The sequence below is a fragment of the Dermacentor andersoni genome, chromosome 6, assembly GCF_023375885.2.
Source record: "Dermacentor andersoni chromosome 6, qqDerAnde1_hic_scaffold, whole genome shotgun sequence".
NCBI classification, from domain to species: Eukaryota; Metazoa; Arthropoda; class Arachnida; order Ixodida; family Ixodidae; genus Dermacentor; species Dermacentor andersoni.
Genome location: NC_092819.1, coordinates 149,826,305 through 149,838,640, shown reverse-complemented (window position 1 = coordinate 149,838,640; position 12,336 = coordinate 149,826,305). Strand labels below are relative to the sequence as shown.

Genomic DNA, 12,336 nt, shown 5'->3' with positions numbered 1-12,336 from the left:
AGCAAGATTCACCTGTCGACGCCACTGCCTTTTGGCGCCGCTTAGCGCAGCAGTTTTTTTAGTTTGTGAAATCACCAGCAAAGCAATAAGGGTGTGTAAGCACTGCTGATGCATGTTGAAGCTGCACTCCGTAGGTGACGAGGCACCACAGGCTAATCCAACGCGAAGGACAAACCATGTGCGCAAAATGCCAAACCAGGCTATACCGCATTGGAGCCTCCGCTGCACTTTGACTACCAAAGCGCTCCCTGCCAGCACTCATTAGTGTCGCTATGCAGTACTTTGCTTCACCGCTCTCATCTCCAACTCACAAGCTGGTTGCAGCACTGCCGAAGGTACGAGGCGTACACAGGTAATATCCTTGTGCAGTGGTATATAGTTCTGGGCGTAACTGGCTGATTATTGTGGTATAAAGGTTGTAAACAAGGATAAGGTGCCTCAGAAAGGCTGGCCAACGTTTCGATAGGAGGACCTATCTTCGTCAAAGGTGGCCTCGTCATTCTTGATGACTCCATCTGTCAGCCCCGTTCTTTATTATGGCTGATTATTGGGTATACACTAGAGAGTTTTATTTTTAATCGCTACATGATGTGGTATAGCGATACGTATAGTGAAGCACTGCAACTAATGCTAGACTGCTGAGATTTCTAGCATGGGCGACTGATGGTAATATGGAACTGGTACTACTTTTTTAACGGGCAGATGTGCCGCGCCACAGTGTAACAATGAAAAGTTGTGGTGCATTTTTCTTATTTATTGCTTTACTCCTGTGGGTTTAATGTCTTATTTTTAAAAAAAAACTGCACTATAACAGCAAATTAGCATGCATGACCTCCAATCATGGAGGTATATATATCACAAAGGCCACAGTGGCAGCCTTTACTCTGGCTGCACTCTTATGGTAGCCGCCCTGCCTACATGGTGAGCACTCAGAGCTGGCATCTGTCGCCATGGTTGCTCCATTGTTAAAACAAGATTCGATTTCTTTAAGAATACTGTTGCACACAGTTTATTGTGCTCGGGGGGGGGGGGGGGGGGGGGGGGCAGAAAATGCGCATATTGGTTACGACAGTGCAACAGGTTTTACGCATATGTAAGACATGCCGACAGAAATTTTGGAGAAATATGTCTTGTACTCGGGAAGATAAAGTGCTTCTCTTGTGATTTTCTCTCTGCATAGTGTGCAGTTGCAAGGAGTAATACAAGCTTGGCGTGAAATTCACCCCAATTTACTGTATGTCAAGATCTTCAGCCTGACCTTGTTGAATATGCATTGGGCTTGACTCGAGCTATTTAACATTGGCTTTACCCCGACCTGTCAATGCAGACCAAAGTGTACAGTGAACTTGGCAAACGTCAGGCCAATTCGTCATTTAATATATTTCACTACACTACTGACATTGCATGCAAATCTTGCAAGAAGACCTTGGACTGACCTACAGCCAAGCTTACACTGTCAAAATCATGTTGGCTTCTAACAAGATGCGAATGAGCAGCAGCACTATAAACACTTGGACTCCAGTATGAGGTCACTCACATGCTGCAATCCTTGTGGCCTTTTCTAGATTTGTCGTGGTTACAATCAGTACATCTTGAATGGTTTCGTACTGGGTTGTCCTGGTGAAGCAACAACATTTAGCTCGGCAACCACCAACCGTTGTTGTTGAGCTGTAATGTTTTGTTTACTGTTGCCTTCAGGTTGCGTTGGTTCTAGGGGAGATGTCTGCCCAGTAACCTGCACACTTTGTCAGATTGGTCATCACCAGAATGTGAGAAGGCTCGCATCAAATGAGACTTTCGCTCATTGTCCTTGCAGCACCTGAATAGTGAGGGACATAAAGCAGCGCTGCGCAAGTTTCTCAGCGGCGAAAAGTCACCCCCGACCAAGGATGGCAAGGTCGACGACAAGCCTGCCGTAAGTTGTGGGTCTTCTCACCGACTAGAGAGCTGCTTGCCATTTCAGGGTCATGATGATGGCCAAAGTTTACCGTCAGGTCTATAGTGCTTTGCTCATTTTCATTGAACAAATTCCTTTTCACTAGAGAACGCAATACTCCATGCAGGAGGCTTAGTTCTGGCAAAAATGCCTCCCAGCAAGCAAGTACAGTAAAATCTCGAGGACTTGAATTTTTCGTAAACTCAAAATATATCGGTGTCATCTGACATTCATAAAATCCATAACAAACCACAATTACAGAACCAAAGCGAAGGCAAGACATTCTTGTTTATGGCAATCATTTTAAGTTGAAAAAGTGTTTAGCTTTCTGGACCTTGTAGTCCTGGACCACGTGGTCGTAGTTCTGTGGACACTTCCGAAATGTGTAAGACTTTGTACTTGTTCTTTCATCTATTTTACCTGTGCCCACTGCATGCTACAGTAAATGCTTTTCAAATATGCGAGTCTCTGTCAGGGTCATAAAGGACCAAGATTTCATATGCCCACTTTGCAACTGTACTCCAGAGCCCAGTTGAACTTTTACCCAATTAGAGAGGTCTCACGGTGGCTCAGGAATTTGTGCCTTCCATCGTGGCCCAGTAGAGTGTTCGAGTCGTTCTGAAATAGCATTCAAGGGGACTTGTACCTATGCGCTGCACTTATGCATTTTGGCAGGGACTTCGTCAAAATTCGTATCGCCCCAAAATTCAAATCAACTGTTATCTGGTATCACCAAGGTTTGACCGTATGTTTTGCAAAACAGTGCAAGTTGGCCTGCACTGTATCAATTGTGGTTAAGAGGCGTAGAGAGCTTTATTCGGTAAAAGGGATGCTACTTCTATGCTTGACGTGAGTCCAACAGCAAGACAGTACGAGGGACAGCCGACACACAGGCAGACTTCCTCATAAACTAGTGTCATGGCATTTTTTTTTTTTCCGAAGCTGATAACAGGGTGGCTAGATTGCCTCTGTTAAAAGATGTGCATAGCTTCTTCATATTGTGTTTTCCTACAGTGAGCTAAAGCTGTGCTACTGCTTGGCTTTGCAAAGCTGCCTTCCTTGCATGACCCCTATACCAGAGATGTGCCTCACTGAAAAGGATGTTGACTGCCTACTATGAGCATGGCTTAAACCGTGGATCTTGCAAAAGATATGGCAGAGGGTGACGTGTATGCAATGATTTTACTCTTAGAGTGCCTACCTTACCGTGCATAGGGTGCACATTAAGGAACCCCAAGTGACCAAAATTAATCCCTCACTACGGCATGCCTCATAATTGAATCGTGGTTTTGGCATGTAAAACCCCAGAATTTAATTTTTGTAGTGTCTACCGAACATTCCTGCATGAACTGGGAACTATAATAAAGGAGACATCACTGCTTCTACCGTAGTTCCCTGGATTTGCATTTAATGTAAATAAGGGGGTGGCATTACAAAACTATTTACTTATTTACAGGAGGTCAAGGACTCCAAAGATAAAGAGTCCCAAAAACGTAAGGTTCTACAAATCCCTTGGTCTTCTTTCTTTCTTGTTCTCATGGTTCAGCTGATGTTGAACACTCTTCTCCGTTTGTGCAGCGAAGCTGTATTGTGATATTTGCCAGCTTCTGCTGCCATCGTTGGGCGTGAAAGAGCAGGTGAGCCACATGGCCCAGCCCACTCACTGGTGTCCTTTCTTGAAGGAAGGGGTTGTGCATAATCGAATGGCACAATTGTGCACGCATTGCCCCAGAGTGTCACTTTGCCCCAGCTGTCACTGCTTATGTACCATATTTACTCGATTCTAACGCACCCTCGATTGCAGTGCACACCCGTTTTCTGTGACCAAAAATTTTAAAAATGCCCGCCATTGTAATGTGCACCTGTTTGGCACAACCTAAAAAAAAGTCCTTTATGGTACCACGCACCTCATTCTTTCATACAAGAATACAACTTTCTCTCATTTGGAAAAACAAAAAAAAGATTTACTCCCAATACACTAAAGTTGCGATAAATAAAAAAAGTCGCAGTTTTACCCAGAAGGCAAAGCATCAATTACGATAGCAAATTAGTAGACAGCTATACGAAAAGTAAGGCTGGTAGTTTTATCGGCCGTATAAACTTTTAAACATTCGCTTACTAACTAAATGAACAAGCATGGTGCCACGTGCACACACACAAACATGAACATGTCTCGCGCATTGACCGTGGAAACTCTTTATCAAAACGCTGGAGTGGGGAAGTACGGTAGCAGGAGCGAGCGAATTGGCCTTCGTGCGGCCTCTTGCGTCAACGCGCGCTAAGCGACGAGAACACAGCACGGTGCGCCTAGATGCTTAGACTCTCTCTCCATTGCAGATCGCTTTCAAGATAGGAGCCGCGTGGCCGTGCCGTACGTAGCGTAGTACGAAGCTTCTCCTGTTTGTGCCAGACCCGCACGCAAGTTTCGGGAACTCCGAACGCCCGTGATGTGGCCCAATTTCCGTCCGCCTCCATACACGTGATCACTTTCCTTTTAATTGCGCCATCGTGACGAACTCTGCATGTTTTTGCACTCATCACTTGCATGCTGATAGAGTAAACGGGAAGACCGGGAAGATGGACGGTGCACTAACCTAAGCACACGTACTACACACATGGAGGAAGCTACGGCTAGCTAGCGTTGAAGTGCGTGTGAGGAGGCCATTTTGAAAGGCCGAAGGCGATACGGTAACGCAGATTTAGGGTCGTACTCGATTCTAACACGCATGCAATTTTTGGACCTGTTTTATCAGGAAAAAAGTATGCATTAGATTCGAGTAAGTACGGTATGTTTCACCACAAACCATTTGGTGATTGCTTCATTGCTCCCTTTCTCGTAACATGCCTTTTGCTGCCGTTTGCGTGGGTGGCGGCACATTGCGTGACAGAGGTTGTAGTGGCGGGGCCTCCTTTGTGATGTGATGTTGTTGTGCTCTTGGATTGGTGCCACCATTTTTTCTCCTCCTCGTCTTCTATTGCAGCATGAGAAAAGCAAGAAGCACAAGTTCCTGCAAGAACTGAGGAAGGTAGGGAGCCCCCCACACATTCTTGTGCTCTTTTCTCGCATTCTTCCTTTTGTTTAAAGTTCCATGTGCTTCCTGAAGCTCAAATTTAATGGATCCATTAAAATGTACGCTCCCAAACTCACTTCCAGGAAACCTTTAACTTTAGAATGAGCTTTTCATCCTTCTTTCTTCTCTTTTGTTTATGAGCACATCAAAAATGCCTCTGCGCCTTGCCTCTACTTTTGACAACAGGTGCACACATTTGTTGAAGAGAGGTTGATGAGTTGGTTCTAGCTCCTTTTCGAGTTTGTTTCATGGAGAAGCTAGTTTTGTCATGTTCATTCCAATGAATCTTAATGGACAGTCAGTGCTGTTTACTTTTTTTTTTCATCATTCTTCACTTAATTTTGCTCTTTTCGCACTGATCACAATGAGCTTATGGAGCATCTTTTTGTCCAGAATGCCAAGCCAGAATCGCACACCAAAGAGGCTACTGTTAAGAAGACCGCAGCAACAAAGACAGTCACTGCAGAAAAGGCAGTCCCTCCAGCGAGGCCCTTACGCTGCAGTGTCTGCCAAACGGATGTCGAGTCGGATGAAGCCATGAAAGAGGTGGGCCTTCCAGAAAGAGAGGACAGATCATTGATCACTGGTGTTAGCAGTCAGCAGATAGACAAGCTGAGGTGAAACGTGCTACTGGATTACAAGAACTTTAGCAAAAGAGTCACACAGGTCATGCTGTGCGTCGTTGGCGTGCGTGTGTGCAATTTCCACACATTCTTGTAACTCAGTAGCGCATTTCACTTAAACGTGTACAACTAACCAACTAGCGTGTGATGCTCTACCAATTGAGCTATTGGTAGAGGATCACACGTGTAATGCGAAGACGTGGGATCGTTCCCCACCTGTGGCAAGTTGTTTTTTCATCCACTTTCATCTCCAATAATTTATAATTTCTTTATTTCAATTAGCACAAGTAATTTCCCCTGTGTTGTCCTTGGTGTCTTTGTTTGTTGGCCTCTTATGATATGATTAACAAAATCGGGCCCCTCGGTTAACCCCCTTTCTTCTTGTTCAAAAGTACTGGAGCATTTTTGTGTGCTGCTTCTACCAAGGTGATGGCTAAGAATCAAACATGGTACCTTGTACTTAGCAGCAAAATGCCATAGCTACTGGGGAGTGTTCGCAGGCGGAGGTCATAGATTAAATAATGCTTTTCCTTTGGGAGGGGTCTCCCACAGTGGTAGTGGGCAAACAATGCCAGATGAACTCCTTGATAGCAATGCTGCACAGACAGTTAGCTGTTCCATTTTGAGCTCGCAGCTGTGCAGCTTTTTCTCGTTTGCTCTTCAAGTGTCTTGCTGATTGTGTCGCCAGAGTGTGCCAACAATTTCTCATCTCCTTTGCAGCACATCAAGAGCAAGAAGCACAAGTTTCTTTCTGAGCTGAAGGTGAGCCCTTCTTTCAATTGCTCTGCTAATTGTTCTCGTTATTGGGTGCAGAATTTCTCCACGAGTGAGGCAGAAACATGGCTGAACCTTGAAAACACAACATAGGGCTTGCTTCGTAGTAGCACAGTGGTAGTAACCCAAAACCTAAGCATTGTGTCACTCAGCACATACAAATATAGATGGCGCCTCAAGCCTTTTGTACATGTTCACACGACATTCTGTGTTGTGAACGTCTGCTTTCAGCGGTCTCAATTTTTGGCATCAGATAATTGCTGCTCACCCTTATCGTCATCGCCATTATCTCGAAGACACTCCAGGTTGAAGGCCTCTCCCTGTAAACCTCACTCACTCTTGTCCTGTGCTTGCAAGTTTACTAATCTTGTCATATCACATAAAGGCCCATTCACACTGGTGACTGACAGTGGTCGCGACCGGTTGCAAATGGTCACTTTTCTCGAAAAGCGACTACTCTGGGCCAGTCGCTCGCTGCTCGATTGTTTAGTCGCGCGACCATGGTTGCAAAACTGCTAAACCAATCAGCGGCGTGCCGAAAGTTTGTTAGCATGTGTTTTCATCCGGCGTCCTCCTGCATCACACCAAATACAAAGTCCACGCCACCATGGCAGACTACAGGAATGCCATTGGTGTCTTGTCTCCTGATGATGGAGTGCAGCAGTTCCAGTAACATGTCAAATGTACGTGGTAGCATTCGTAGGAAGCTAAACAGCAGCAAAAGAAAGCAAAAAAATCCTGCACCAATTACCCACACAATGCGAGCTATAAATGACAACATACTCTCGATATTACTCCTCATCATGCATGTGGATTTCGGGCAGGAGGAAGCTTGCATAAATGGCCACTTATCGCAAACAGTAGCACGGGCATACCCACTAGTGTCGCTTTTTCTTCGTAGGCTTCCGCGCTACTACAGCTGACACTGTGCACGGCAGAGCACATTTATTTATTTATTTATTTATTTATTTATTTATTCAGTTAGCTCACAGGCTCCCGAAGGAGTATTGCATGAGGAGAGGATACAGGGAATTAGCAAAAAGAAGAAAGGAGTACAAAGAAATTATACATTGTTAGCGAGTAAACATGAAAGAAACGTGAAACATAAAGCACAGTGACACCCTCTTCCTCTTCACTAGAATCAAATTCATGGCTGTTTGCCTGAACGCGGAACCAGTAATCTGCGCACGAACCACATAGATCCGTGGAGTTCTGGCTAAGAATGATAAGCTCCTGGATTGCGACTAGTAGGTTGCGCTCGTCCTGGCTTGCCGGTGTCAGCATCGGTCACCTTCAGTCGCTTTTCAGTCGCTTTTCAGTCGCCAGTCGCAAGTGGTCGTGTAACCTCCTCAAGACACGGGTGTGATTGAGCCTTAACCCTCTGTTGACCTTAACAGCATTCCCCTTTGCTTGGCAACCATTCTTTTACCGCCAGCTGTCTGCTTTACACGTTACGCGACGAGCCCCACTTCTCTTATTTCCCTTAATTTCTACTAGAATGTCATCTGACCATGTTTGTGTTTGCTCTCAGGATTAGAGAGCAAACATCTGTGTTTGCTCTCTAACCTTGTCTTGTATTGTTCTGCCCATCATTTTCCATTTCATTGCTTGTTGCATATGTCCACATGGTTAAAGCGCAACTGACAGCTCATCACCCCACTCATCAGATTTAATTTTAAAGATTTCACTTATTTTGACTTTAGCACAATTATAATTTAGTACATTGGGCACCAACTAAATTATACTTTTCTGTTGTTCGTAACAGCCATGCATTCCAGCATGGTTCGTTCCTAGAAAACACACTACTTGTAGCACTAGTGGTCAGAACAATTATGCAGGTCACATATAAACTAGTAACCACATCATTTTCATCCTTATTGAGTCTCCTATGGTAAAATAAACAGCCATTCAATTCAGGGCAAATAATAAGTACAAATTTTATAGCAGTTCTATTGGCAAAGCTGCAATGCATATATGAGGATGAAGTCTCACCCTTTATAATCCAGCCTTTTAGAACATTGTCACCCTGTACTGGTACACTAGCCTTCTCGAATTGTGTTAGCGTTTGTTCAGCAAAAATGTATGAACGATGAGCCGGAACAACAGTCACAGTTAACAGCAAAGCTTGTATTTTGTGGGCTAACTTCAATGTTGTGATGGTGCACCAGCAAGATGGTCAGTTCAGGGGTCGTGGCTGAAGTCCTGATGGCGATCACAGCCAGAGTCTGAGCACACTTTTCTGACTTGCAGCCAGAGCCACCAGCGCCTGTCCGGCGGCCAGAAGAAAGCACCAGGCGCAAACGTGCCCGGCCACGTGACAGCAGTCCTGACAGGCGAGACTGGCGACGTTGGACACGGCGCAAGAGTGAGGAGGAGGAGATCCCTGAGCTGGCAGCCTTGGCTCTGAAACGACAGGCGTTGCAAGTAGAATTGGCCAAGCGACGAAAAGAGATTGATGAACAGCGCCGCCTCATCGCAGAGCTGCAAGAGGAGCAGCACCTTGAAGAGGAGAAGGCTGCACTGCGGCGCATGATCGATGAGTGCCGGTTGCTAATTGAAGAGCGGGAGCGCCACAAGCGCCAGGCCACTGAAGCAGAGGCGAGCACTTCACGTAAAACAGCTAAGTCTGTCCAGTGGCACGATAGTGTTAAGGTGGTTGAGGTGATGGAAGAGCCGTGGGACTCTGGTCACACCAGGAACCATGACTATGCAGAGCCGCAAGAACGCCTCAGCATTGTCAGGAAGGCACAAGAGGACTGGGAAAGAGAACACCTTATTCAGGCCAGGAGTCGTGGCCCTGCACACCAGAAGCACTCGGTCCCTGCTGAGCAGGAGGTGGAAGACTGGGAGAAGGACCGCCCTACTGGCGGGTCCAGTACTCTCAGTTACACTTCATTCTCACGCTGGGACGGTGAAATCCCACTTCTGGGCACGCCTGTCGAAACGGTCGACAGTGGGACATCATGGCCTGACAGCCTATCTGCTCAGTCTCAGGAAGGCACTCCCTCTTTCCGAAACTCCTTAGAAGGTGAAGAGAGGATAATTGAGCCTTTCTCCCAAGAGCCACCTTTCAGACAAATGGATGTAGGCGCTGTTTTCTCCCAAGAGTCTTTCGGGAATGTGAGCACCAACTGGCCAGGTGCACAGCACAGCCCACCAGTCTGGAGCAATGTCTCCCAAGAGCACGACTGGAGTCGTCCAGTGTTGTGCACTCCATCAACCAGTGCAGGGCTCTTGGGAGACAGGCCTGGCCTTTTGGAAAACAGGCATAGCACCTTGGAGGACACGCCCAGCCTTCTTATAGACAGGCCAAGCTTCTTAGAAGACAGACCGAGGTTTCCTGATGACAGGTCGAGCCTCTTGAATAACAGGCCTAACCCCTTGGGAAGCAGGCCAAGCCTCTTGGGAGACAAAACAAGCCTTCTGGGAGAAAGGCCAAGCCTCTTGGGAGACAAAACAAGCCTTCTGGGAGAAAGGCCAAGCCTCTTGGGAGACAAGCCAAGCTTCTTTGAAGACAAGTCAAGCCTTTTCGGAGACAGGCCAGAACAGCAGTCGCAGTTTTGGAGGCACTCGTCACAGTGGCCCACCTCTGAGCCCAAACCATGGGGAGAAAGCTCAAGTGTGCGCATACCAGGCCTCGATTTTGTTTAGCTGTGCATTTGTCATTGATGAAACATTGACTGAGTGGGTTTCATTGATTTTCACTGTTACACCAGCAAGTTTGCAGCAGCTAGCAGTATTCCTGTGTACTAGTTCTCAAACCTTCTAAGCTTGATTCTTGGTGTTGCCAGCTTCATGCTAGCCCATACAAGACATGAATGGGCTAACTATTAGTGCAAGTTGCATGAGACTATGTAAATGTTTGCGCGAGTTGCTGTCATCAGAAAACGTTGCACCTAATAAATCACATCTGATGATAATAGTGACATGTCTATTGTGATTTAAAAAATATATCTCTCCTGTCAAAAGAACATTAATATAACATAACCGTCACGCATGCTTAACAATTCCAGATTCCACTGAACACAGTAGAGTGTGTTCATGCATTCAAATACGCCAACTGACTGAACTCGCTTATCATGCTGGGCCCATATTCTGAAATGTTTGCCTTCCGCGAAACTGTTGCCTTGGCCATGCCTCCGCCAACGGCGCACGCTGATTGGCAGTTTTAGCAAAACCGGAAAATGAACAACGCCATCTAGTAATTCCGGCCGACATCATTTTAATGTCGTAGTGTCGATGGGTACTCTCGACATATATTGAAGGAACGAACACATCTTTTGGCGCCTTTTGACGTTCAGTTGGTGGTGGAGTGTAGCAGAGATAAGATAGGTGGTAGTTTATAGTAGCCTCTCTGGTGGCTTCTTATACGTGGCGATATTTGTTGATTCATTTAAAATAAAGCATTTCACACTTCCTTATTCAATTTATTTTTCCTTAAAGTGGCTGTAACCAACCGTAGTCAGTGAGCAGAACCCGTACTGTGGCCACTACACTCGAAAACAACACACCCAAGCCGCTCTGCACTCGCACGGTGTGCTCTCTCATGCGATGTGAAGCGTTCGACAGCGCGTGTTGGTAGTGCACACTGACGTCATGGGTAAGCAGTCGCTTCATTTATTGAACTTGAGTTTCGCGGTGGCGAAACTTTCGCGGAAGGCAAACGTTTCAGAATACGGCCCCTGGTCAATCCATTACGAAGGGCAGGTTCACAACCAATGTTTCCAGCCTCAGAGGCAGGTTACTGTACTCGTGCTGGGAAGCTATAGCTTCATGTTGAGCAAAGTGTGTTACATAGAACTGAACAGGCTTATCAAATAGGTTGAGAACTGATTTGCCAGGACATACTTTAACTGGCATAAACTTGCATCTGCTTAAATGAGGAAAATGCTAGTGACATGCCATGCCTAGGGCGCTGCGCAATGCACTTTGGTGCCTCGGGCACTAATTGACTCGCCTGAAGCATACAGTGTACACTGGAGATGACCTGGTTCTATTGTGGGCATTTCTTTCCCCTTTTTTTATATGGCCTACGCAATGGTTTAACAGCGAGCTTAAATGAAATTTCACTGGCTAAATTTGTTAGAAATGAGCAATATGCTGCTAAAGCAATCTTGACAAAGTTGTGGGACTGGTAATTGCTTAGTTTTTTGTTAGCAGCCTTTAAACAACACCTAAGCAGACGTATGCACCTGCAGCCTCCTAGATAATGCAGTGTGCTGTGGGCACTGCCTTGTCTTGGAGGTCAAGCCAAGAAGCTGCGCGCTTGAGGTAATGTGTAGCTTCTGGCGTGTGGTCATGGTAGCATTTGTTTTTTTTCCAATTTCAGTATCAATAATGTCTATTTTTGAAACATTTTCGTGACATTTCTGCTCGTATTTCAAACATCTAATTTCGCACTGAGGCCCTTCTATATTCACGCTATATTAAACTAAGCTTTTATGTGGTTCAAAATTTTGTTGAAGTTGGCCTTTAAATTTCATCATCATAATCCTCAGCCTAGTTTATGTCCACTGCAAGACGAAGGCTTCTCCCTGCAATCTTCAATTACCCCTGTCCAGCACCAGCAGATTTCAACTATCACCCGCGAATTTCCTAATTTCATCGCACCACCTAGTCTTCTGCCGTCCTCTACTGCACTTCCGTTCTCTTGTTACCCATTCTGTAACCCTAATGGTCCAATGGTTATCTAACCTTCGCATTACATGAGCTTTAAATTTATCTGGCGGCAAATGTGTTCCAGTGAGTAGGTGCAGGTCATGTCTTGCATTTCTCATAGTGTATGTTCCGAGCAATTATTGCCATGTGCCTTAATCATAGCAGAGTAGTACTGTCAGCAGAGCATCCAGTGGCTACTAGTTCATTCAATGTACACTGCTTCTCTACGCCGTTTGCCTCGTGGCACTATTCCCGTGTACTGACATTTTTCTAA

At 45.8% G+C, this 12,336-nt stretch overlaps 1 protein-coding gene across 2 annotated transcripts in view; it reads left to right on the top strand.

Moving 5' to 3' along the window:
- The window catches only part of LOC126523664 (uncharacterized), a 63,866-nt gene extending 53,041 nt beyond the window's left edge, over positions 1 to 10,825 (top strand). For both annotated transcript variants that reach the window (XM_055066952.2, XM_050172263.3), the window contains 7 exons: positions 1,817 to 1,915; positions 3,393 to 3,429; positions 3,515 to 3,573; positions 4,918 to 4,962; positions 5,401 to 5,553; positions 6,351 to 6,392; positions 8,655 to 10,825. In XM_055066952.2, coding sequence (XP_054922927.1) covers positions 1,817 to 1,915; positions 3,393 to 3,429; positions 3,515 to 3,573; positions 4,918 to 4,962; positions 5,401 to 5,553; positions 6,351 to 6,392; positions 8,655 to 10,055 — 1,836 coding nt within the window. In that variant the 3' untranslated portion in view covers positions 10,056 to 10,825. The remainder of the gene's footprint in view (positions 1 to 1,816; positions 1,916 to 3,392; positions 3,430 to 3,514; positions 3,574 to 4,917; positions 4,963 to 5,400; positions 5,554 to 6,350; positions 6,393 to 8,654) is intronic.
- The last annotated feature ends 1,511 nt before the right edge of the window (positions 10,826 to 12,336 follow it).